Source organism: Trichomycterus rosablanca, chromosome 6, assembly GCF_030014385.1.
Source record: "Trichomycterus rosablanca isolate fTriRos1 chromosome 6, fTriRos1.hap1, whole genome shotgun sequence".
NCBI classification, from domain to species: Eukaryota; Metazoa; Chordata; class Actinopteri; order Siluriformes; family Trichomycteridae; genus Trichomycterus; species Trichomycterus rosablanca.
In genome coordinates, this window is record NC_085993.1 from 5,706,938 (window position 1) to 5,733,511 (window position 26,574).

The 26,574-nt window shown below is 39.5% G+C and overlaps 1 protein-coding gene across 1 annotated transcript in view; it reads left to right on the forward strand.

Annotated features, from left to right (window-relative positions):
- The window catches only part of tgfbr3 (transforming growth factor, beta receptor III), a 131,562-nt gene that overhangs the window by 23,185 nt on the left and 81,803 nt on the right, over positions 1–26,574 (forward strand). Inside the window, exon 3 of the mRNA XM_062997317.1 lies at positions 21,147–21,331. Within this exon, the coding sequence (XP_062853387.1) occupies positions 21,147–21,331 (185 nt within the window). The remainder of the gene's footprint in view (positions 1–21,146; positions 21,332–26,574) is intronic.

Here is a 26,574-nt window from a genome sequence, read left to right on the forward strand (position 1 = left end):
TTCACTAAACACATGGGACTGTGCAATTTTAGGGGTAATGTTTACAATGTTTACAAAGGGCAATGTGCAATTCCACCAGCTTGTTACTGACAGAAGGTCTATTTGTGTGTTATTGTTGTTATTGTAATTTTGTAAAATTTTGTAAATGCAAATTTTTGGTAAATCTTTGTAAATTCTAGTCTTTTAAATGTATTGTTTGTAACACTGTAGAGTATTGCACCTTAATTTCGTTATACCTGCTATAATGACAATAAAGATATTCTGATTCTGATTCTAAGAAATGGTCATGTGTCCTGTCCAGTGTATTCATGCCTTGCACTTAGTGTTTCCCAGTAGAACTGGACCCAGCACAACCCTGACTATAAAAAAGAGGTTGATCATATAATGAAACGAAATACTAACATTCAGAGACTGTAATTTTCTTTAGGCAACCTCGTCTTTTGCAAAATAATGGATTTTTTTGGTCATTAGAAACATTCGTTTCAGATTCTGTTGGCAGTGTGACGTATAATAATGATGTAAAACTGCTGAAATTGCACCAGGCTCCAGTTTGCTCAGTGCAGAGGTTGCCAGTTGTTCGTTATCCAGACTCCTGTATTGTGGGATGTGTCTGGATGTTTACATAGCAACCAGTCCTCACTGCTGTAGTTACGGATGACTGGTACACACAGCATGACGATCTCAGTCTGTCTGTCAGAGAGTGTGTGTGTGTGTGTGTGTGTGTGTAAGATTGAGAGATTGAGCAGAATAACAGAATGAAGATTTTTTCATGCCTGGATTGTAAGGAGGACAAAACCTGAACCCCTGAGCAATGGAAAAAGTTATGAGTCAACGTTTACTGTTGTGTCCTAGATACAGATGGATTTCTGTCAGAAAGATGCTGAAACATGCTTTTAATCTACTGACAAGTTCAGGTGGAACCATAATGGTAGGATGAAACGTCTGGATGACAGCAGTAGCTCCAATGATAGTTTAGCATGATTGTAAAACCTCTTTACTCGGTTCCTGATAATTTTCTTACTGGATATTACAAAATAATAAACCCCTTATAAACAATGCTACAGTTACTTAGAAGTGTTTTGATTCATGAAAGATGTTCTTCACATTATCAGATGTAAACATTATAACCCTCATGTCGATCCACCTCCTTCATTCCATCTAAGCAGGATTAAAGACGTTCTGGAGCTAAAGGCTCATCCTGCTTCTTATTAGCTTTCGAACATTACTTTTTTTTATTTAGTATTTACTTTAAACTTCATTCCATTACAAAACCATGATCCCTTTACACCTAGAACATCCTGTACTCTTCTGGGGAGGCGTTCCACAAGTTTTTAAACCATAATAGTAGGATGAAACGTCTGGATGAAAGCAGTAGCTTCAATGATTGTTTAGCATGACTGTAAAACAGCCCACAAATATCTTCATAAACACTGCTGTAGTTATTTAGAAGTGTTTTAATTCACAAAAGAATGAAGCCATGAGTCTTTTACATTCTCCACATGATCAGATTTAAACATTATAACCCTCATGTAGATGCACCTCCTTCATTCCATCTAAGCAGGACTAAAGATGTTCTGGAGCTAAAGGCTCATCCTGCTTATTATTAGCTTTCTAACATGGATACACTTTACACTTCCATAACAAAACCATTGGTCCTTTACACCTAGAACATCCTGTACTCTTCTGGGGAGGCTTCCACAAGTTTTTAAATCATAATGGTACAATGAAAAGGCTGGATGAAAGCAGTAATTGTTTAGCGTGATTGTAAAACAGCCCACAAGTATCGTAGGAGCCTCAGTATACCCTGTGGCACTTGTTCCTAATGATTTTCTTACTTAATATTTCAGAATAATAAACCCTCATAAACACTGAGTTATTCAGAAGTTTTAATTCATAAAAGAATGAAGCCATGAGTCTTTTACGATCACCTTATTATCAGATTTAAACATTATAACCCTCATGTAGATGCACCTCTTTCATTCCATCTAAGCAGGATTAAAGATGTTCTGGAGCTAAAGACTCATCATCCTACTTAGTATTAGCTTTCTAACATGGATACACTTTACACCTCCATAACAAAACCATTGGTCCTTTACACCTAGAACATCCTGTACCCTTCTGGGGAGGCATTCTACATGATTTTGAAGATTTTGAAGAATATGTGCTCTTCCAGTTAAATGAGCATTTATGGTCAGGCATTGATGTGGCGTGACAAAAATGTATTGGGTTAGTGTATTTTACTGCTGCTCCACTGGAGTACTACACCTTGTAGTAATTATATTCACTGGAATTGTATTAAAAAAAACATAAATAGATCAATTTCACAAGCTAACAAGCAACCTTCTGAAATAAACAGAAGCTAATGCTAACCACTCTCTCCAGTTTTTTATCTGACGTGGAGCTGATCTGCAGTCCTGATTTAAAACACAAGACTGAGATTTTCCAGGTCCTGACTCCCTCGAGGGTCCATCCCTCTTAGAGTCCTCCGTCCCATGGATAAAAAGGCTTGTGGAAAATACAGCCTCATTTTTTCCAAAAGGGGAGTTAATGAAGCAATCTGACCCAGTGAATAACTCAGTGCATCTTTTAATCAGTTGGTCTCCCACATACACACTCGTGAGAATTTAATAGTCCCAGTGTGCACCTTATGAGCAGAAATATGTAGACACAAGATTATAAGCTTGTTGGAAATTTTATGTACCAACCATGGGCATTAGTATGAAGTTCCTGTCCTTTGCATCTAAAACAGTCTCTATTCTTCTCTAAAGGCTTGACCAAGACTTAAAGAGTTTGTTTGTAGGAATTTGTGCCCATTCAGCCAAAAGTGCATTTGTGATTTAAGGCACTGATGTTGGATGAGATGGCGGAGGCTACTTAATCAGTTAGACTGATGGACACAATACTTAGACCTTTTTACTAAGATTGACTGGCACACTGGATGCTTCTTTGCCAGGCGACTGACAGGCACTTTATAGTGATTTACATTCCCATACATTCAGTACCACATATTATTCTTCTTCCAGCTACTCCTGTTGGGGCGGCTACAGCGGATCATTCATTTTATCTTGCCCTGCCCTGAGCATCCTCCTCTGTCACCAACCACCATCATGTCCTCCTCCCTTTTAACCTTCCTCTCCTCCTTCTGCATGGTAGCTCCATCCTCAACACCCTTCTTCTTACTGAGTTCTCATTCCTCCTCTGCACATGCCCAAACCATCTCAATCTGGCCTTCCTAACTTTGTCTTCAAAACATCCTTCCTGCACTATCCCTCTAATAAACGTCTTTTTACACTGGTTTACACTGGTTTACACTGGTTTACACTGGTTTACCTGCTTTGTATCCTCCTGCTTGCTAACATACAAATCTCTGCATGATCTAGGACAAGCCTCTTGCACCCTTATTGCCCTGTTAAAACACTTCTGGTCACTGTTGTGGACGATTATTTCAGCATCATGGCCACAAAATTTTAGAGCATGTTAACTCAGTCTCTTCAAGTGTCACTTTCCTTTTTCAAGGCTTAGCTCTAAATGCATCTCTTTTCTCAGTACTTTCTCACTGTAGTTGATTTCTGCCTCTGTAAAGCAACCTTGGTTGTGAGAACGGTGCTATATAAATTAAAATTATTATTATTATTATTATTAGTAGTAGTATTACTACTGTCCATTCTTGTTACACTCAACCAGGCGGTTAAGGCGTGTTTATAGGAGTAAAAGTCTTTAAACAGTGGACACTTTCATTCATCATGTTGGCACCCTCCAGGCACCCTTCCAGAATTCTTTGAAGTGCCCTTTGACATGACCCATCGATGTAAATCCATCAGCATGAATGGCACTCTAACAGCCAAAAGACTCCAGTGTGCAGTTCTTTACAATGGACGCCTTTTGTTCCTTTGGGGGCCTGCATTACTCGTTTTCCTTTGGCCTTTATGTATCAAACTCTCGTTCTTTGTTTTCTGCATTCTGTCACCCAAACACCCACAGGAACAATCTGCCCTCTGACATGCTGCTGTGAATGGAAACATGTGAAAGCACTCGCTTGAAATTGGTGTTATAGGTTTTCTGTGCATGCATCGTCAAACTGTTTATTTGTAATACTTTAATTAATCTTTAATAATATTCTCTCGCAGTACTTGCAGGCTTGCCATGTTGCCTCATATTCATTTTAAAAGAGATTCCTGCTGGTCCTGCACATGCCTTGCAGTGGCAATGAGCCAATGTATATTGCATGTAGCCAAGGATGGATCTGGCAAGGATGAAACTTTTATTCACTTTGCCTGTCACATTCTCTAATATTTCATCTAATCGCCTTAAGCTTTTATTACACCGTGCATTCACTATGCCATTTTCTCCACATCCTTATGCATCACAACATTTATTTCCATCCAGCATTGTAAGGCTGCCGCAATTGGTCAACCTAGTCGATGACGTCCATATTTTAAGTCGATGTATCATTTTTAAAACTATGTTTACAAATGATCCTTTTTAATTTCTACAATGTTTCCATTCATATAAGCGTTCATATGATTCCCCTACTTGCTGCGTGCATGACCTAAGTCGTATTTGGTCCAGTCACTGGTTGGCGGCATTAAGCGCAGTCTTAAAAAATGCCGTCTGCAGCGGTCAGAGGCCGATTGTAGCGGCTTTAAAAAAAAAGCTAAACGTTTTCCAAGACCCAAATCATCAAAAGTTTGGTGATACTTAAAACTGGCACAAAACAAAAAGGTGGTTTGTTCACTGTGCAAAGCTTTGATGGTTCCACAGCAGCACTAGTGCAATGCTGCACGTCTATATTGTTTCAACTTCTTAATCGCGGAGATCCTATAATACCATATTTCTTAGCAAGTTCAGTTAGGGTGCATTTTTACTTCTATATTGTCTCATTAAGCTTCTTAATCGTGGAGATCTTGGAATACCGTATTCCTTAGCGAGTTCAGTTAGGGTGCATGAGAAACGGCAAAACTTTTACTTCTATATTGTTTCATTAAGCTTCTTAATTGCAGAGATCTTGGGATATCATGTTCCTTAGCGAGTTCAGTTAGACCGCCGCGCACTTTGCTGCATTGGGCTCACGATTTTTGTGGTTGTCGCGACGGTTAAAGCGCAAAAAACTTTTCATGTGAAACACTTACCACTTTGTTTACATGGCTTAGAATGTGAAGTAATTTTTGAGTGAACGTGTAGGTTGGAATCTGGGCTCTTTCTTTCGTTACTGTACATCGTTCTTAATGAGACGTGTTCACCTCTAACTATTTTATTTTTGCTATAAATTTAAGCACTTTTCTTTGTGTACGGAATGCCATAAACACGTGTTGCACTTTGTTTAATATGGAACACTTGAGAATTTAATGTGTGTACATTTAGTTTTGTGCCGTATTATTATGCCGTACAGTTTGTTGTAAAAAAAAAAAAAGCTCAAATAAGATTCTGAATTACAGTTTTTGGAGGAAAATTGATCATTTAGATTAATCGACTAATCGATAAAAATAGTCTATAGATTAATCGATAGAAAAATAGTCGTTAGTGCCCGTTAGCCCTACAGCATTGTATTCATTTTGGTACACAATCTTGTATAGAAAATGGAAGCATCAAACCTCTCCGTAAAGTCTTTTCAGCACATTCCAAAGACTTTCCATGGGTGCCCAATTTATGTGTGCAAATGATTCCTTATGCACCCTGATTCACTCTTTTTAAGCTCTTTTCACACAATTTAAGCCTGGTGAATCTTGCCATTGTTGTCCTGGAATCTGCCTTTGGAAAGAAAAAAAAAACTGTTAATGGGATTCTCTGCTCATTCAGTACATGTATATAGTCAGCTGGCTTCATTTTATTGCTACGTAAAACACTAAGCACTTAACTGGAAACTAACCTTGCACTTACTAATGTCTTTCTAACTGGGTCTATTTGGTCAATTTTTCCATTGTCACAGATGCCTGAACTCTTTTTTTTGTTGGTTTCTGTTATTTTGGCCACAGCTTTTATTTGCCTTTGCCCTTTTAGTTTGTGGTGTTTAGGCCACTGTCTTGTTTTATTTTGGTTCATCATTTTGCAAACTGGGTTTGTTTTCTTGCAGGTGTGGGAATCAAACCTGCCCTGTTAAACTCTAGTTGTTTTCTTGTGTGATACAGGCCAGTAATTGGACTCTTCTGTAACATAGTAAGGTTCTTTCCTTGACTGCAGTCTATCATGGTTGTTTAGGAAATGAGAAACTCCTCACTGCACCAGTTAGAGTTACAAGAATTGTTGCAGCTGAAACATATGGGGACAGTGGTAACCTAAAGGGTAGTGCTTTGGGCTATCAACTGAAAGGTTGAGAGTTTGAGTCCCAGCTCTGCCATGCAGCCACTGTTGGGCCCTTGAGCAAGGCCCTTAACCCTCTCTGCTCCAGGGGCGCTGTACAATTGCTGGCCCTGCGCTCCGACCCCAGCTTCCAAACATTCTCTGATATGTGAAGAAAGAATTTTGTTGTACTGTACATGTGTATATATGACAAATAAAGACATTCTGTTCTATATTAATCAGTGCAGGAATTAAACAAAAAACTCTTAATTAGTTGCTTATTTAATTCCATAATATTTTAATAAAAATATTCATTCAGTTTATTATCTACTTTGTCCTGGTCGGAGATGTTGCTGGAATACAGTAATTCTCATCTGGCAGTTCATAACTAGTCAATCTAATGTCTGCTCAGTGTTACCCAGTGCGTACTCCATGCCCTCCTAGTGCACTAAAATGCCTGAGGCAAGGAGGATGTAGTGAGTCCAGGTACCTCTTTAAAAATAGAGGTTGAGGTGTAGAGGTCAAGCAGGAGGAACAATTCTTTTAAAAGCTTCAAGCTTGATGCCCACTCACTTCCTTCACAGTTCCTGCTCAGTGCTTATCCAGTGACCTGCTTCATGACCTGGGATGCTCAGGGATGTGTGCAGAGAGGATATGGTGACTCTGGTTGTCTCAGAACAGAATGACTGCTTGTTACTTTGATGGTGGAAGTGGAGGTCGAGCTAAAGGAACGATTTTCTGAAGAGCCGTGAGCTTCATGCTGTTTTTTTCTGATACTGAACTCCTCCTCCCTCTGTTTTTACACCACTGATGAGAAAGCCAAGAGTTTATCCAGGTGCACTTACCACATCTACACATGAGTGTGTGCCCAAGTGTGTGTGTGTGTGTGTGTGTTTGTGTTTGTGTTTGTGTGTGTGTGTGTGTGTAAGGATTACTCACTTGTAGTTGGCTTGATATTTAGACCCTGGTCAGTATCGTATGCAGTTATCTACAGTAGAATTACTGGAAGTGCAGGAGGAAAAGTTGCACCACATCCTATTGCATTAATGAGCATAGCATGATGCATGTTGCAGCCCACTGGTGATAACACACTTATTTACTCCCTATTTCAGTACTTAGTTGCCCAAAGGATGGTAGTTACACCACTACTATAGTACTCTATGATTTGGGGAAGATATTGAATATCGAATAGTCTAAATTGTACTGTATCTTATTTATTTTGAAAAAAGGTTCAATATTTACTAATTTATATCCCTCTTTAAACCTTACTATTACCGTTCAGTGCTTAAACATTTTAAAATCTAAACACAATCTAAAAAAATCCAGTCTAAGAAATAATAGAACAGCATACAAAGCCTTATTTCAGACTCTAGGACTACAATGAATGACAGCAAGAGCCAGAATATCTAAATAAGGAATTTATCTCCCCTTAGTGTTTGGCCTACTGAAATTTCCTCAAAGTGACATCCAGTAAGTCACAAAATTTTCCAGAAAACTGCAAAACAGAACTCCCACTAAAAATTCAATTTCTACTGGGATCTGCATACAGACATGGGGCGGCACAGTGGCTAAGTGGGTAGCACTGTCGCCTCACAGCAAGAAGGTCCTGGGTTCGATCCTCAGGTGGGGCGGTCCGGGTCCCTTCAGTGTGGAGTTTGCATGTTCTCCCTGTGTCTGCATGGGTTTCCTCCCACAGTCCAAAGACATGCAAGTGAGGTGAATTGGAGACACAAAATTGTCCATGACTGTGTTCGATATAACCTCATGAACTGATGAACCTTGTGTAATGGGTAACTACCGCTCCTGTCATGAACGTAACTAAAGTGTAAAACATGACGTTAAAATCCCAATAAACAAACAAACAAACAATACAGACATGATTGTTAGGGGGACGAGGGGGTGGCCGAGGCCCCAAGATGGATTGGTTTTCTGTCTGGGGTGTGTTACTGCATTGCGCCCTGTGATTCCTGGTAGCCTGACCCACCTCAATTCTGACCAGGATAAAGCAGTGGTAAAACATGAAAATAAAGTAAAATAAAAAAGGTTTTTTTTTTTACATAATGAAAGCACACCAATTGCACTATAAGTTTGCTCATAAAATAAAAGTAAAATAAAAGTAGGGTGGTATGGTGGCTCAGTGGGTAGCACTGTCTCCTCACAGTAAGGTCCTGGGTTCAATCCCCAGGTGGAGCGGTCCAGGTCCTTTCTGTGTGGAGTTTGCATGTTCTCCCTGTGTCTGTGTGGGTTTTGTCCAGGAGCTCTGGTTTCCTCCCGCAGTCCAAAGACATGCGAATTTTGTGTAACCAGTAATTACCTGTCCTGTCATGAATGTAACCAAAATGTGTAAAACATGACGTTAAAATCCTAAGAAATTAATAAATAAATAAATAAAAGTAAACCCTGTTTAATTCTATTTTGATTTACCTTATAAAAATACTTCCAGACTGAAACGAATTCAGATCTGCTGTGTGTACCCCTGACCTGCATACTGTACCCACCTGCCCTTTTATCAAATTCCCCACCGCTTACCAACACAAAAGTCGGTCCATACCTGGTCCTCTGTCTGAACTGTACTTCAGAGCTACGCTCGTCCCTGAACCTGTACAGAAGCTGGATTTACAGCAGCGTGCGTGCACCTCGTAATGTACTTGGACCTGGAACAAAGACCTCTTGTTTTGGCTTGGGATTTAAAATTTTCCCTCATGTACAGAAACCTCAGTGTGACCCGATCGAGCTGCCCAGCTGACTTCATCCTGAGTCGAACAACATTCTGTACCAGTGATCAGAGATGAACATGTTGGAGAACTCCGTCACCCTGCATTCCAGTACTGCATTATAAACCTGCATTCTAAATCAAATCATATTTATTTGTATAGCGCTTTTATAGCGGATCGAACCCAGGACCTTCTTGCTGTGAAGCAACAGTGCTACCCACCGAGCCTCCGTGCCGCCCCCACTTACAATATATAATCGAATATTTTTCTTGAGTTAGAGATAATATTAAATACAGTTAGCAAATCTTCAAATATTTAACCTACAAATCATCAGCAAATACAAATGACCTGATTGGCCGACTGTCTGCATTCCATAATGCTTGTGGTTTCTGCTTATAGTCACTTGTCTCTCTGCCTGGTTTATGATCATGGATTACTTATTTGTCTGTCTGCCATCTTGAATTTTGACCTCTACCTGGAGGAAATAAAATAAATTAAATGCTTTTAATGAAGACACATAATGTCTGTTCTTATATCATGGACATTAACAAGGCTTTGTAGAGCATGAGAACTTTCTGAATCCAGCACAGCAGACGAGTATGGAGGATTGATTTAATCCCTTGTTTTTTATGAGAGAGCAGGGTCGCTTCCTTCTGGTTTAAGTTGATAAAAAATGCCCATCCTGTTGCAGTGACCCTGTTGTGCCCGGTCGTTCTGCTTTTACTGCCTCAGATGGCATCATCCACCTGGGTCCAATTAATATGACATGAAAAAATCCATCACATCATCATACAGTGTGGGAAAAGCCGGATAGGGACCTCATACGACCTCCGCTGGCTGACTGATGGCGTCTGCACAGAGTCGAGGGATAATGCATTGATCAGGGTGTGCCTCCATGTGAACTCGCTTCGTGCAGGTGAAAAGATGCAGTCAGCTACTGCACACGTGTCGGAGGGGCACACGTGTCGCTCTCCTCAATCGGGGTGGGGGTCAGCACCAGTGGAGAGGAAGAAAATGCATTAAAAAACAGCATTTGATAGAAATGACTTCATGTAAATGCTTTTAAATATTACAACCCTTATTTCTTGGAAAAGTTGGGACATTTTATAAAATGCAATAAAACATTAATCTGTTATTTGCTCATTTGCAAGCAAAGCTGTGCCATGGTTCACCACTTGATACCAAGTTTCTTAAGAGTATTGTCAATCAGTTCAAAAGGAACATTTCTCAACACATCATTGCAAATAATGAAGGACTTTCACCATCTACCATACAGTACATGACATTGTGAAAAGATTCAGAAAATCTGAAGAAATCTCAGTATATGTATGGCAGGGCCCGATACTGCTGGTGAATGTGCTCGATCTTCAAGCCCTCACACAACACTGCATTACAAACAGTCACATGGGCTCGGCAGCACTTCTGAAACACGTCACAGTCCAATTCTATTCACATTTAAGCTTATTCACTATAACTCGTGTCTCGTGTCAAATTGTGAGTGAACTGTATCTAATTACCATAGTAAATCTTCTGAATCAGTATTAAAGCTCTATAAATGTAGCATGCACACAACCGGGTTAAATTCCACATTTGGTTTGTAAGTTATGCTTAAAGTGCCGTTCCTTGTCATCCTGTGTGAATTCAGGAGAGAGAAATTTAAAAGCTTCATCCAAACTTGGTTTGGATTGAAAGCGAAACATCTTACGTTTCGGAATGGAATTTCAGAATATAATATGTGTGTGTATGTGTGTTTGTGTGTGTGTGTGTGTGTGTGCAAGAAGAGGAAAGTTCTGTTTGTTTCTTTTTGGAAAACGATCCGTTTGGTTGGGAGAATATCAAATGTATTTGGTAAGTAACATCATTTCCTGTGCCCAGCTGTTGGCCTCTGTCCAAGTGCACAGCCAAGTAAAATAACCCCCGGCTCGACGTCACAGGGTAAACAACCGTACCTCCAACTTCTTCTGCTGTGCTTCTGTACTACTTTCAGTAGAGCTGCTTGTGCTCTGCTGTGAGTTTAGGTTGTTTTTAGGGCCTGTGGTAGCCTAGTGGGTAGAGCTTTGGGCTATCAACCGGAAGATTGGCGGTTCAAATCCAGGCTCTGCTATGTAGCCACTGTTGGGTCCTTGAGCAAGGCCCTTAACCCTGTCTGCTCCAGGGGCGCCGTAAGTTGGCTGACCCTGCGCTCTGACCCCAGCTTCCAACACCAGCTGGGATATGCGAAGAAAGAATTTCATTGTACTGTACATCTGTATATGTATATATGACAAATAAAGGATATCTTTCTTTCTATCTTTTTTCACCTATAACTGTCCATCATCGGTCAATTGTTAACTTATCTGACAAGCTAAGCTAAAGCTTTCACTAAGTTTTACTAACCAAAACACTTTAGGCTTTATTTAAAAAGTTACAGATTATAGGCAGGGCCGGATTGGGGGATGGGGGGTTTGGGGTGGGCATTGCTCCCCCAGATTTTCTCACTGCCCCCAAGCGCGACGCAAGCAAAGGCAATTTTTTTTTTACATTTTCTCTGAACCAATCACAAAAACGCGTTTTGCTGTTGTGTGTGAAGTTATTTCTTTGCTTATTTCTGATTGGCTCTTTGAGTCATATAAAGAAGGCAGACGGCTTCGAGCAGCTCAGTAGAGCAGACCGGTTCTGTCAGTGTGTACACAAGAGGCGATTACATATCAGGGCATTTTAAAACACTTCTTCGAGTTTAAACTCACTTCCACATGGTAACGTTTGCTTAACATGGTGATTCATTGCTTAATATTACCTACTTGCAATATTTTTAAAATTATTTTATTAGCAGTTAGCTGCTAGTTAGTAGCAGCTAATCTGTCGGACTTAACTTTAGTTAATACCTTTCTGTATTTTTTTTTGTGTGAATTTTGCATTTAATAAACATACATTGTAGAAAAACCTATAATGCATCGTTTTCTGATTAAAAAAAAAAAATCAATGAACTTGCCAGTGTCACATCAGAGGGCTCCTCCATGTCAAGTCAGACACCACCAGTTTATTTCTTTACCTCATATTTCCATTTAAACTAGTATCATTAGCTTGCTGTCATCATCCCTCCACAAATCAAGCCCTGAATAAAGTTCTGGCTTTAAAAATATGACTAACGACATGCACACCCATTATGTTTTACCCCCCCCCCCCCAGCAAAGCAGTCCAGAACCGGGGCTGATTATAGGTATTATATAACAGTAACAGTAACATGAACATGAACATGAGTACTGTAAGCAGAGGGGGTCAGGAATTAAAATGTAATTTGTAAACAATTTGTAGCATTCTGTTACAGCTAAAGATGCTAATGAAATGCTAAAATGCATCCAGTTTGTCAAAGCTCCTCCAGACAAAATAGGTTCATTTAAGACAACATGCAGAGTCTAAGCTTTATATTTCAGCAGAATGCAAAATATTATTATCATTTATGTTGGAAAAGTACATAACATACAGATAAATGTGCAGAAATTTACCTCAGTGGTACATTCAGTCTGTTTACAGTCGGACCAGCTCCACACTGATGCATTAAGAAGTCTTATTCATAGGAAAGGTGAAATAACACAGTAGTAAACACGTCCCAAATTTTTAAAGTGTTTTTCTTCTTAATATTTATAAACACAATAAAGTTGATCAGTGAAACTTTGGAAATGTTTTCTTGCTGCTTTTGTCAATTAAATAAAGGTCCAATAAAATTAAGAAATCACAGATTCTTGTTTCTAGTACATTTTAAAAATTGTCCCAACTTTTCTGAAATGTAAGATTTATAAATAAAATACGTCAATAAGACTCAGGTGGTGGAGTGGTAAAACACGTTAGCACACCAGAGCTGACATTTTGAACTCGTCTGTTTGAAACTCAGCTCTGCCATCCGGCTGGGCTGGGCTGCTACATGAGCAACGTTTGGCTGTTGTTCATACAGGGTGGGAGCCAGAGCCGGGACCTCATAACTGATACAAATACGACCTCTGGTGGATGGCGCCTGCACAGAGTTGAGAAATAATGCATTGATCAGGGTGTGTCTCTTCATACACAAAGCTGATCCGCATATGAACTCGCCTCGTTCAAGTAAAAAGAAGCAGTCGGCTAATGCACACATGTCGGAGGGAGTGTGTGTCAGTCTCGCTCTCCTCAATCAGCAGTGGAGATCAGCATCAGTAGAAAGGAAGCGTAATGTAATTGGGTAATTGGATACGACTTGATTAGGAGGAAAATTGGGAAAAATGCAAAAAAACATCACTGAGAAACAAATGTAATAGTATTACATGGCTGCTAATTATTATTATTTTTTACATGTATACAAATGAAACTAAACTTTCATTTTGTTGACTGCAGTAATAAATCAGCTCAGTTCAGTAAGATTAACTTGCATCATGCCCACGTTTTTACACCTGGTTTTGGCGCACACACACACACACACACACACACACACACACACACACACACACACACACACACACACACACACACAGAGCTGGTATGGCAACCCAAAGTGGCACCAGTTCACATTTTTGCCAGCTAGCTTTCAGAAAACGGAAGTATAAAGAAGAAACATTAAGATGCTGATGAGATTACAGTAAATAGATGAGAAGCGTTTGGATTTTTGAGGTTTTCGTGACCTGTATCCTGTGTGTTTGATGTTGTGGTTTTGGTTTTGTTGTGCAGCGTCTCTGATACAGGTGCATGTAAGTGAAACTGACACACTTTCTACTCTGCACCCTTAAATGTTCTATCAAACTACACAAACCTAAATGAGCTTACATTAGAGCATAGGAGTATAGAAGCATCTACATTTTCCCCCAGATGTGTTTGTAAATGACCTAAGAAAATCACAATGACATGACACTATTAGCTGCTAATATACTGAGAAATGCTAAATGTGGATTTCTGAACTCAAATATTACAGAAGTTGGACATTTATATGATTTTCTTTTCTCATTGTTGTGACCACATGTCTCTTTATATGCTACACACACAATCTGTAAGAGAATTGCTACTTTGGCTTGTTCTTTCAGATGGACAATGTTGTATGATCCCAGAAAATAAAGCAGATAAACTTGAGCTATGTATGTCCTGGTCTTTGTTTTACATACATTCTGGCATAATCACTCTCACCCCTTCCCCCAATATTCAGATATGCTCAAAATGCCCCCATTAGAGGTCGCCATAACGGATCATTTGGTTTGACCCAGTTTTTAAACCGGATGCCCTTTCTGATGCAACCCTCCTATTTATCTGCGTTTGGGACTGGCACTAAGGGTGCACTGAAATGTGTCTCCCCAATGACTAGGTTCATGTAACACCACGCACCCTCTGTATTTATGAACCATTAGTATCAGTATTGAGACAATTGAGCTCATGTGGCATACGGTAAGAGCCAGAAGCATATGAGTTCCGAGGTTCAAATCTAAGGTGCTTCTGGCTCTTACCATTATGCCACATGAGCTTAATTGAAGTTTGAGTTAATGATGGCTCAGTACTTTTGAGATGCTTCCAAGTTTTAGTGGTATGTGATGCACAATAGCATTGCTTCTTTACAAATGTAACTGTACTGTGTAGCCTCCTTGGGTATCACCAACTTGTAAAGCAGCGTTTCCCAACCTTTTTTTGCACCACAGACCGGTTTCATATAAGATATAATTTCACAGACAGGCGGGGAAGGGAGAATTTAATATTATTTAATAATATTGTTCACGAACGATGTAAAATTAGCTGTTTTCGCTGCAACGAGATGGGAGCAGCATCTCTTTTTCTAGCGATCTCTAATTATTCATACTTTCTGTGTGGCCCGGTAATAAATAACCCACGTACTGGTACCGGTCTGCGGCCCGGTGGTTGGGGACCACTGTTGTAAAGGATAAACAAAGCAGCACAAGGGATTCTGGGAAATGAAGTCAGTTGTCTGGCATTGGTTTGACTGTTGTCAGACTGGATAGTTGATCACACACATATTTTAAATGCCTTTTGAAGGAGGAAGAAAAAGTGATTAAGATGGATTTTAGAAGAGGAAATTTTTTTCCAAAAATGTACTAAAATAGTTCATCTGTCATCCAGAACATTCCTCAAAACTTTCTATCATACTTCAGCTCAAAAATAAATGAATTATATTAACTTTTAAAATGGATGCCATTTTCCTAGACCACATGTGTCAAACTCAAGGCCCGCGGGCCAAATCCGACTCACCACATCATTTTATGTCGCCCGCGAGAGCTTAAAAGACGTACGATTGTCTTAAAATACACTGTAAAATCGTACATAAACTGCATCTCCTACAATGCATGGTGATTTTGTGACCCGCAAAGTGACCGCATCCCGGCACTAGATGGCAGTGTTTCCACATCGGCGTTTAACTGAGACAGTTTTCCAACAAGTGATGTTGAGAAATATTTACAAATAGTGCTGGACAAAAATTCGATATCGATATACAGTATATCGCGATAGAAAATGTTTCAATAACGGTGATATGATTTTTAAACATATTCGATCGATATGCATACGTCAGTGCGTGATGACGTACGCCACAGGCACGAAGCCAGTGCTCAGCGTTACCGCTCTAATTACACTACCTACAACACAATGGATATTAGCGGCTAAATGAGTTCAACAGCTGTGAGTGAAGGAGCATCCACAGTTAAAAAAGAAGCAGCAGAAATAGTTGATAAGAGAGGAAAGACTAGACTCTTTTTTCTGTATTCTTTAAGCACAACATCTGCTGTAGCAAATTCTGCAGCAACTCTTAAGCAATTTTTCTATTCTTTATCCTGGTTGAGCACTTTTGTTCGAAAATGTTTACATACAAATAATAATCAGTCCATGTTGTGGATTAAAGTTAGTTAAGACCAGAGGTGGAAAGTAACGAATTACATTTACTCGCGTTACTGTAATTGAGTGTACTTTTTTGTTTTTTGTGTACTTATACTTTTTAAAGTAGATTTCACAGCCTGTAATTTTACTTTTACTTAAGTATGTTTTGTATTAAGAATTGTAATTCGCTACATTTTAAATAAGATCCGTTAGTGAGTAAAATAAAAACGCTAAAGAAATCGCGTCTGGGAAACTGCTGCAGTGAATTCTGCGACGGGGAGTCGGATCTTTTGTCTCGGTTCCTTTTAAAGAGCCGTATACATACATAACGACTCCCAGAAGCGCGAATCGATTCCTTTATTTCAGTTTAAAGGACCGTTCAATAGATTCAAATAATTCTACGACACATCACTAGTGGTTATACAGTTTAAAAAAGTTTTATGGGACTAAAATGACACATTACACATCCCTAAACTTTTAAATGTTGTATCAACATGTTTCTTCTATTATATTTGAATTAAAAACAACTATTGTGAGATTTATATCCACTTGTCCTGTTTGCATTAGACAGAAGAGACCCCCCCCCCCCCCCCCCCCCCCCGCTGTTAATAAAGTAACTAAGTAACGTTTACTCTGAGTACATTTTAAATGAGTTACCTTTTACTTGAGTAGATTTTTAGACTAGTAACTTTACTCGTACTTAAGTAAAAATTCATTAAAGTAATAGTACTTTTACTTGAGTACAATATTTTAGTACTCTTTCCACCTCTGGTTAAGACATGTTAATATATTATATTATATATTGTCAAAGCTTATGTTTATTTGAGAATGATGTCGTGTTTTTGTCTGTATACAAATGCTGAATACAAGTAAAAGGTGAAAGCTAATTTATTTGTATTATTATTATTATTATTTCTAAAATATTATGTAGTTGTAAAGGGTGAGACTTCATAGACTTTGCAAATAAATTTTTCAGAGGTTCGCAGGTACAGCCTTTCAATGTTGGTGTTCCTGGCAGTTTTTCCTGACATTTGTATTATTCATATCGATATTGGAATTATATCGTATCGACCGAAATTAGGAGTTATATCGTGATATAAATTTTAGCCATATCGTCCAGCCCTATTTACAAATATTTGAGAAAATTGAAGCAGAAGGAGGAAATTTAATGAAGGATGGGGAAGTGAAAACAAGTTTGTGCTTCAAGAAGAGAAACCGGTACGTCTCTTGTGTTATGAGGCGTGTCTGTGGTAAAGGAGAACAATATAAATGTAGATATACATTATAAATACACAGTATAAATTTGGTATTTTGACACCAAACACAGAATTTTGCCTCCAAGAACAACAAATTGTCCAAGACTTAAAAGGCACACTACAGTCACAGCAGGATACATTACAATCAGCCCTTTGCAGATGTGGCCCTCTGTGAAAATGAGACACCAATATTTCTCTCTTATATTTCTTTTCAGTATTTTTTCTATATTATTTTCATCTTGGAACTGCATTATTTGCTCCTGGTTTGATTTTCATTTAGTTTGAGGACTATAAAACAAACACTTGGCTTCCTTCTGTTGTCGTAAAAAGTCTGTACGCTTTTGTTTTAATTATTATTATTATTATTATTGTCTGTGGAACATTTTTCCTTCCAAGGACTTAAATACAGAAACGCTGCCCAAAATCTCTGTAATCTTTTGGAGGTCTTCCAGTTTCTTTTTCTTCTTTGGCCGTTTGTGGCGTTCCTCTGAGCGAGGAAAAGTGAGTTTGAGGGATTTGAGAGCAAGACTGAAAAAGATTAATAGTTTATTAAAGACAAAGATGCAGACAGACGATTGAAAGAGGGGCAATTACTTTTTTACACACCAGACAGTGCCATGAAAAAGCGTTTCCCCCAGATTACCTTTATTTTTGTAATTAGTTTTAGGTCATTTTAAGACACTAGAAAACAGTTTTAACAGATCATTCTATTTTGGCTCAGTTCTTTGCAGAATTGCTTTAATTTAGTCCCATGACAGCATGATGAGGTCCTAAGGTCCAGCTAAAGTATCTCACCAGTGTTCAAATCACATCAAGTCCTAATTTTGATGTTTGTTTGGGTTTTTGTAGTCGCCAGTGCACTGTTTGAGGTCATTTTGGTTGGCCGGCCACTTTTTGAATGATTGACTAGTGATTCAAATGTCCTTCATTTGGAGATAATAGCTTTTTTTGTGGTTCACTAAAGTCCAAAATCCTTTATGATTTAGTAGGTCAATGTACACTTATCAGCCATAAAACCACCTCCTTGTTTCTACACTCACTGCCCATTTTATCAGCTCCACTTACCACATAGAAGCACTTTGTAGTTTCAGTGCATGCTTTGTTAGCCCCCTTTCATGATGTTCCTTAATAGTCAGAACCCCCACAGGACCACTACAGAGCAGGTATTATTTAGGTGGTGGATCATTCTCAGCACTGCAGTGACACTGACATGGTGGTGGTGTGTTAGTGTGTGTTGTGCTGGTATAAGTGGATCAGACACAGCAGCACTGCTGGAGTTTTTAAATACCGTGTCCACTCACATTCCACTCTATTAGACTCTCCTACCTAATTGGTCCACCTTGTAGATGTAAAGTCAGAGACGATCACTCATCTATTGCTGCTGTTTGAGTCGGTCATCTTCTACATCTTCATCAGTGGTCACAGGACGCTGCCCATGGGGCACTGTTGGCTGGATATATTTGGTTGCAGTGCTGAGAATGACCCACCACCCAAATAATACCTGACCATTGAAGAACAGCATTAAAGGGGGATAACAAAGCATGTAAAGAAACAGTTGGACTACAGTCAGATCGGTGTAGCTATTAAATAAATCTTTATTTTCAATCAATAAAATGATCATATAAAAGCTGAATTTTGTGTTTACACAGCACTGTACACACATTTCCACACAAACACACCCTCACTCTCTCACACACTTTCTCTTTAATGATTTCCATGTGTGTGAGTGTGATCACTGTTGCGGTTACTGGTGTGTTTATTGCGGTTGGACTCTGACTGTGAGCAGCTCGGTGTGTGGCGAGTGTTTATAGGGACTGACGTACGGGAAGGCTCGGCCAGCGGTGATGACCTGCTAATGGCAACGTAAATGCATACGTGTTTGAGAGAGTGAAAATCAGAGAGTTAGAGACACTGTGAGTGAGTGTAAGAGAGATAAATGAATGTTTCCAGTGTGGTGTGGTTTAGGTAACAGTTGTACTGATAGGTAGAAGTTAGGGGGTGAATGTGAGCGGTAATTATTTAATGGGTCTGTTTAATGTGTGTCGTCTGATGTGTGTTGTTCCTCTTGAGTGTGTATATGTGTGTGTGTGTGTTTGTGGTCCCAATGACATGCAGAATGAACAAGCAGATGACACAAGCTTGAGAAAACTGGACAGATTCTTGCTTGTTTATGCAGTTTTTTGTTATTTTGTTCTTAGAAAATGATCGCACTGTTAGAAATGAAAGTGCCAGAACAAACAATACCTTGCTGAGTGTCTGTGGTTCTCTTTTCTGTGCTCTACAAACTATTTATTACACTCAGGTATTAGGGTTGGACTGTACTTACTGCTGATTGAGCATTAGAGACATGTGAGTAAGTCCAGTGACTGGACCAAAACTAGAGAGCAAACACTTCTCATAAAGAAACAGCTCTCAGCATGACAAGCTTTGACCTTAAATGGAACAAACCACCAGTAAAGGATAGAGATATCGAGCCTCAAATGCTGTTTAGGTCACAATATTATGGACAGATTTGTAAAGGTTCATAGCAGGTTAGATTTTGAAAATATCTCATTCTCTTGATGAGAGATTTAAAATAAAAAAGAATAAGTGAGAGAGTTAAAGACACTGTGAGAGAGTAAAAGTGAGAGATAAAGACATTGTGAGAGAGTATATGAGAGATAAAGACATTGTGAGAGTATAAGTGAGAGATAAAGACATTGTGAGAGAGTATAAGTGAGAGAGATAAAGACATTGTGAGAGAGTATATGAGAGTTAAACACATTGTGAGAGAGTATAAGTGAGAGAGATAAAGACATTGTGAGAGAGTATATGAGAGTTCAAGACATTGTGAGAGAGTATAAGTGAGAGAGATAAAGACATTGTGAGAGAGTATAAGTGAGATGTTTCCAGTGTGGTGTGGTTTAGGTGACAGTTGTACTGATAGGTAGAAGTTAGGGGATGAATGTGAGGGGTAATTATTTAATCAGTCTATTTAATGTCCAGTTAAACCGCTTCAGTGGACCATGAGCTGCTTGGTCGTGTTTAAAATGAAAACATGATTCATTACCCAGGCATCATGATCCAGAGCTGCCTGGACTTTGAAAGTTTGTATGCACATGATTTCTTACACTAATTCAGCCTGGTTCTGATTGTGGGCTGTTCTGCTTCACTGATAAAACCACTGGGTCTTGTTTTTTTGGGACATAATGTCCTTGCTCAATTCTCTTTCAAAAGAACATGAAAGAGCTTCATGTTTTTCTTCAATTGAAACATCAAACACTTAAAAATCGATTGTGCTATAAGCCTTTACAAATCTGTCCATATTATTGTGACCAAAACGACATCTGAGGCTTGATATTTTTGTCCTTAATTGGTGGTTTGTTCCATTTAAGGTTAAAGCTCGTCATGCTCAGAGCTGTAACTTTATGAGAAGCGTTTGCTGTCTTGTTTCGCGTGATTAACAGAGGGTAAACACGTCTATGTAAGGAGACCGAGGGGTGATAGTGGAGGCTATAAGAGAGAACAGATTGTCTCTAATGAAGAGGGAGTTAGAAGAACACGAGTGGGAGTTGCTGTTGGACTCCTGACTCCCTCCACATTCAGGTTCTTGCCTTATTTATTGGTTCTTTATTCAATTAGCGACGTGGGAGTTGCAGAAAGAAAAACAGTTCATGTGTTTGTGCTTGTCAGGCACAGACGCTGAGCACTGTTATAGCACTGTTATAGCGCTGTTATCGCACCCGCGCTCCTGATAACCCACATGGAGGGGTTTCTCTTTCCTCGAGTCTGTTTGGAGTTAAAAAGCCTCCAGAGTTTTCCATACAGCACATGTGTGTTCTAGTGATAAGCACAATATCTACATACATCAAAGTCACATCGGTATCAGTATTGCTCTTGAACTGCGAGGAAAGTTTCCCAAGGGAACGAGCTACGAGTGGTCAGGTGTTCCTGACAAAACATCTGCTAGAAATTTGTGGACCCTTCTAAATATTGAGTTCCTGCTAACAAGTGTACGAAATGATTTATCTAAAATACACCATATGGACTAAAGTATTGATACACCCCTTCTAACTAAAGACTTTTGTTTATGTTTGTTGTGTTTCAGGTCTTCTGTCTCATAGCTTCTGTGGGTTATTGCCAGCGGGTGAAGATCACCCTGTTCAGGCCTTTCTGAAAAGCTACATGACTCTTTCAGGCTGTGCTAGTCGTGGCACTGCCAGCCTACCGCAAGAAGTTCACATAATTAATCTAAGGAGCAGCAGCTCTGAGGAACCAGCAGAGGAAACGAAGGTAAGAGATTTCTGAGCAAAGACCTCCAGCCACTCATAGACAGGGCAACAACTTCTCTGGTAGCATTGTAATGTTCATAGTTATAGACTGATCATTTAGTCAGGGAGGCACCTTAGTAGGCCACATTTTAAGGCATCTATAAGAATTTAGACACCTCTTCTTCTCGGGAGCGTGTAGGATGACGTAAAACACGTCTGTGTAGAGAGATCACTTGGTTTTCAGACAGACAGAATGTTGTGTCTTTTGAGTGTTCAGCCCCCTCAATTATGTGTATATTTTTAATGAATCAGAATTTCACATTTCAAATATTTCAAAACCTTTATATTTTTAATCTTTTAATCTTGACCATGAGCTTGTTGGACATTCCATCCCACAAACTTCAGCATCTCAGTTAGACTGACAGTTGGTTTCTTATAAGCCATTCTAAAAAAATTTTCTTCTAGTTCACTCACCAAGGCAGTAATTACAAATCCTCAAAATTACAAATCCTCAATAATTACAAATACAGACTATATATATATATATGTGTGTGTCTATGAGCACATGTAAGTGCACATGTACTAATGTGAACAGGCAGTTGTTAAAGCATTTCACTGCTAGTTATACCATATATACCCCTTCTAATTAATAAATTCATGCGTTTCAGCCACATTAATTGTGTGTGTAATAAATCAGTTACATTATACAACAGGGCGGCACGGTGGCTAAGTGGGTGGCACTGTTGCCTCACAGCTAGAAGGGTTTGATCCCCAGGTGGGGCGGTCCGGGTCCTTTCTGTGTGAAGTTTGCATGTTCTCCCCGTGTCTGCGTGGATTTTTTCCGGGAGCTCCGGTTTCCTCCCACAGTCCAAAGACATGCAAGTGAGGTGAATTAGAGATACTAAATTGTCTATGACTGTGTTCGATATAACCTTGTGAACTGATGAATCTTGTGTAACCAATAACTACTGTTTCTGTCATGAATGTAACCAAAGTGTGTAAAACATGACGTTAAAATCCAAATAAAACAAACAAACATTATATAATAAATAAAGGACATTATTTGCTTCCAACTTTGCAGCAACAGTTTAGGGAAGGTCCTTTCCTGTTCCTGCATGACTGGGCACCTGTAAACAACAAGAATGACGTCAAGGTCTATAAAGAGAAAAACTTGGTTTAAAGAAACTCCAGGGTCTTGCGCAGAGTCCTGAATTCAGCCTCACTGAACGATTTGGAACATTAATTGAGGCTTTATTGACCAACATCAGTGATTTGATACCATTTTTAAATAGGATGTCCATTAAGCTCATGATCAGGTGTCCAAATACTTTTGGCTATATAGTGTGTAGTAGGTATTTCTTTCATTTTTGAGAAAATAAGTGTCTGAATTAGTGAAAACACAAATCCCAGTTTAGTTGTACATAATTGCATTAAAGAAGCGCTGAGGATAAAACCATATCCAAAGCCTTTTATCTTGTGTTATTATATATTATACTGTAATATTTTAGCACCTGTGCTACCTTCCTACATCCCTAACTCTAATAATGTTCTCTGCACTTCATTTCATAAATATGTGATCCGTCGTCCAACAATAATTCCTGTAAAGCAACTGTTAGTACAGACATTTGATGATAAGATTAGCATGTGGCGTACACAGGCTTACTCAGCTTTAACTGCCGCTGATGGAATGGTATGAAAACATGTTTCGGGCACTGCAGGCTGGGTGGGATGTCATAAGCTGTTGGCCGGCTTGTGAGTGAAAGGGGAGGTCGGGGGAGGTTGAGGAACAGCTTGAGGACTCCCTGGCGAGGCGGCTGGCCGATCACACCGCGACTATGCATGAACTCATGTTGTGGCCTGGCTGGCTAGTACCGTGCTGACTCAAACTGTTTCTGAAGTTGTGGCATTAACTTTGTTTCCGTGATTCAGGAGGGTCTGTAATTGGAGACACACACACACGCTTATTGCTAGTGGCGTATTATTGAGCAACGATTTTATAGAGGAAAAAGTGCAGCCTGGAGAAAAGAACGAGGCTTCATCAAGTTCTCGACGTGCACGCGTCCCAAGAATAACAGCAGCGCGCCCTGACCAAGCTGCACTCGTCTAGCATAGAAAAAAAGAAGAAAAAGACTTGGACAGAAGGAATGAAGGAGTGTAAATGTTGCCAGAGCAGCTGTGGTTGTGAGGTACTATCAGCCATGCTGGTCGGGGAGAGATCTGAGTACTATTGAAATACAATTAATTCCTGCTCTCATGCACCAACAGACTGTCAGTGTGGATCGAATCTGAGTACAGAGATCTCTGATTTACACTTAACAGTGTACATGTACATTTTTAGCATTTAGCAGATGCCTTTATTCAAAGCGACTTACAGTACTGAGACAGGGTTAAGGGCCTTGCTCAAGGGCAGCAACCTGGCAGTGGTGGGGCTTGGACCAGCGACCTTCTGAGTACTAGTCCAGTACTTCAACCACTAGGCTACAACTGTTCCAAGCGAATGTTCCAAGCACATTAAGGATCCTTGGGCCATGACCCTGGCATCTTGAGAACCACTCAAGGACGGGTTATTTACCCAAACCTGCTTTCAGAGCAAAAAGGAGCATAAATTAAAAGAAATTAGAATGTGTATGTGTGTGTGTGTGTGTGTGTGAGCTTGCTCGTCTGTGGAAAGTATCACCTGTGTTCTATCAGCTTCTAATTCAGAACAGACCTGTTGTTTGGTTCTTCTTGGAATTATATCTGATCTAATTTTCTCTCAGCATAAGGTGTCTTTATTGTTTTTTTTCTTTTATTTGACCTTGGCAAGAGGCCACTGTTCCATGTACAGTAATAGGTGCTTTCACACTAGCAGTTTTTATTTGTGCCCAGAGAAGTCATCAGCTGTAGTCAATCAAAATAACTCAGAAGAAATTAGAAGGTTTAGAAGGTCGTGATACGAAGTTAAATGATGCTATAGAACTTTCAATCTTGGCAAATCAAATATTTTGATTAGCAGTTCATTTTACCTGTACTGTATTGTAGCAGGCTGCATGGTGGCTTGGTGGGTAGCACTGTAGCACCTCACAGCAAGAAGGTTCTGGGTCCTTTCTGTGTGGTTTGCATGTTCTCCCTGTGTCCGTGTGGGCCTCCCACAGCCCAGCGACATGCAGTCAGGCTAATTGGGGATACTAAATTGCCCCTAGGTATGAGTGTGTGTGTGTGAATGTGTGTATTAGTGTGTTTGCCCTGTGATGGACTGGCGACCTGTCCAGGGTGTTTCCTACTTTTCACCCATTGAAATGGACCCACCGTGACCCTGAAGAGGTTGAGGCGGTGGTAAAACAGACAATGAATAAATGAATGAATGAATGTTTGTAAGTGAAGGAGTGAGTGTGTGACGGGTATTTACTCGAACCTGATACGTGGTGTCTTTTGCATGGCTTTACATGTACCAGACCCTAAGATAAATAGATGAATGAATGAATGTTTGCCCTGTGATGGACTGGTGACCTGTCCAGGGTGTGTCTTATCTTTCACCCAGTTAATTGTATCCACCGTGAGCCTGAATCAGATAAAGCAATGTTAAAACAGACATTGAATGAATGTATTGCATCATGTTTGCACAGCATGGTCACTGTGTTTGGTCACTGACACTTAAATGCATGCTGTTACCTGTATTGGATTATCTAAACTGAGCATTCAAGCTGTGTCCCTGCATGGATTTAGCATTTTTTTGGGTGTAACCTTAACCAGAATAAAGCATTTAGTGAAAATAAATGTATTGTAATAACTATTTTGGCCATTACTTCTGTTACTGTACCAGGCTGTTAGGTGAAATGTTTCTGTGTTCCTGGATTAGCTCTAGTCCATTGATTTAGCCCCACTTAAACAGCATAATGTAATTAGTCTTTGGCTTCTATTAATGATGGAAAAAGTTGTTTGTTTTCTCTATTTGAATAAATGCATTGTTGTATTTTTTACTGTGTTTATAGCTCAGCAAATTTAGTGGTTGTCCTCCCTGTTTATCACAGCATGCAAATAACTGAATAATTGAGGTGAACGCTGAATAAATTCAAGCTCTCTGTTTACACAGTGCATATCTAAAGAGCTTATCAGAATTTAAACAGCCACTTATTTCTAGTTTATTACTCCTGTGTTTGATAGTCGAGCTGCAATTTAGCAAAGAATTTGGTAACAAATGTCCTTTTAAGCTCTTTAGAACTTTTGCGTAGAGCAGTCTTAAGTTTAAACACAGGTTCCACATGGACAGGTACTGCGGGTTTACCTCCTTTACTGGGACTGATGGGTTCAAAGGATATACCTCTTTTTCTCAGACTGACAGGTACAGAGGGTATACCTCCTTTACTGGGACTGACTGGTATAGAGGTTATACCTCATTTACTTGGACTGACTGGTATAGAGGTTATACCTTATTTACTTGGACTGACTAGTATAGAGGTTATATCTCCTTTACTGGGACTGACAGGTACAGAGGTTATATTTCCTGAGGGAACTGATGGATTTAGAGGCCACACATTCACTAGGATGAACATGAACGTGATGCTTTACTGGATTAGATTTATAAATGGTAAATGGTCTTTCCTTCTGTACGGGGATTGGCAAAAACAGAGGCCATGCCTTTTTCTCAGAATGACTGGTACAGAGGGTATACTTAACTGGGACTGAAAAACAGATTTGCATTATTGTATTTTGATGGACCTTTATTATATAGCGAATCCAAATAATATTTCACCAGGTGGAAAACATTTTCAGACATTTCAGCTTTAATAAAACAGAAGAGCCATCAAACACATCAAGCCTAAATCCAGATTTCACACTTAATTAAAACATGTTTTCCATGTACGGTCTCACTGCCGTATGTATCATTATTTTAGGAAGGAAAAGTCTCTCAGCACGTTCTTTACTCTCTGGATCTAAGTGAGTTTTGTCTACTGACAGATAAGACTGTTCCACTCAGTGCATTCCAAACCTCAGGTATTTGTTAGACGCAATTATCACAGAACCTTCTGTTTGGAAAAAGAGATTGAAAACGGACCTAACAAAAGCCTGTGCGGGGCTCGTGGTGCGCACACACACTTATCAGAGGATCTTTAATCTATGGCTGGTATGTAATTGTGTTTACTTGAAAAAGAAAAATCATTCTTGAACACAGACTGAAATCTGTTACAGTTTTGAACTGGAATTAATGTGACCAGCTTTGGCATCATGAAGAGACTACGGGTCCTAAGTCCATTGTATGAACAATTTTCTGTACATATGAAGTAA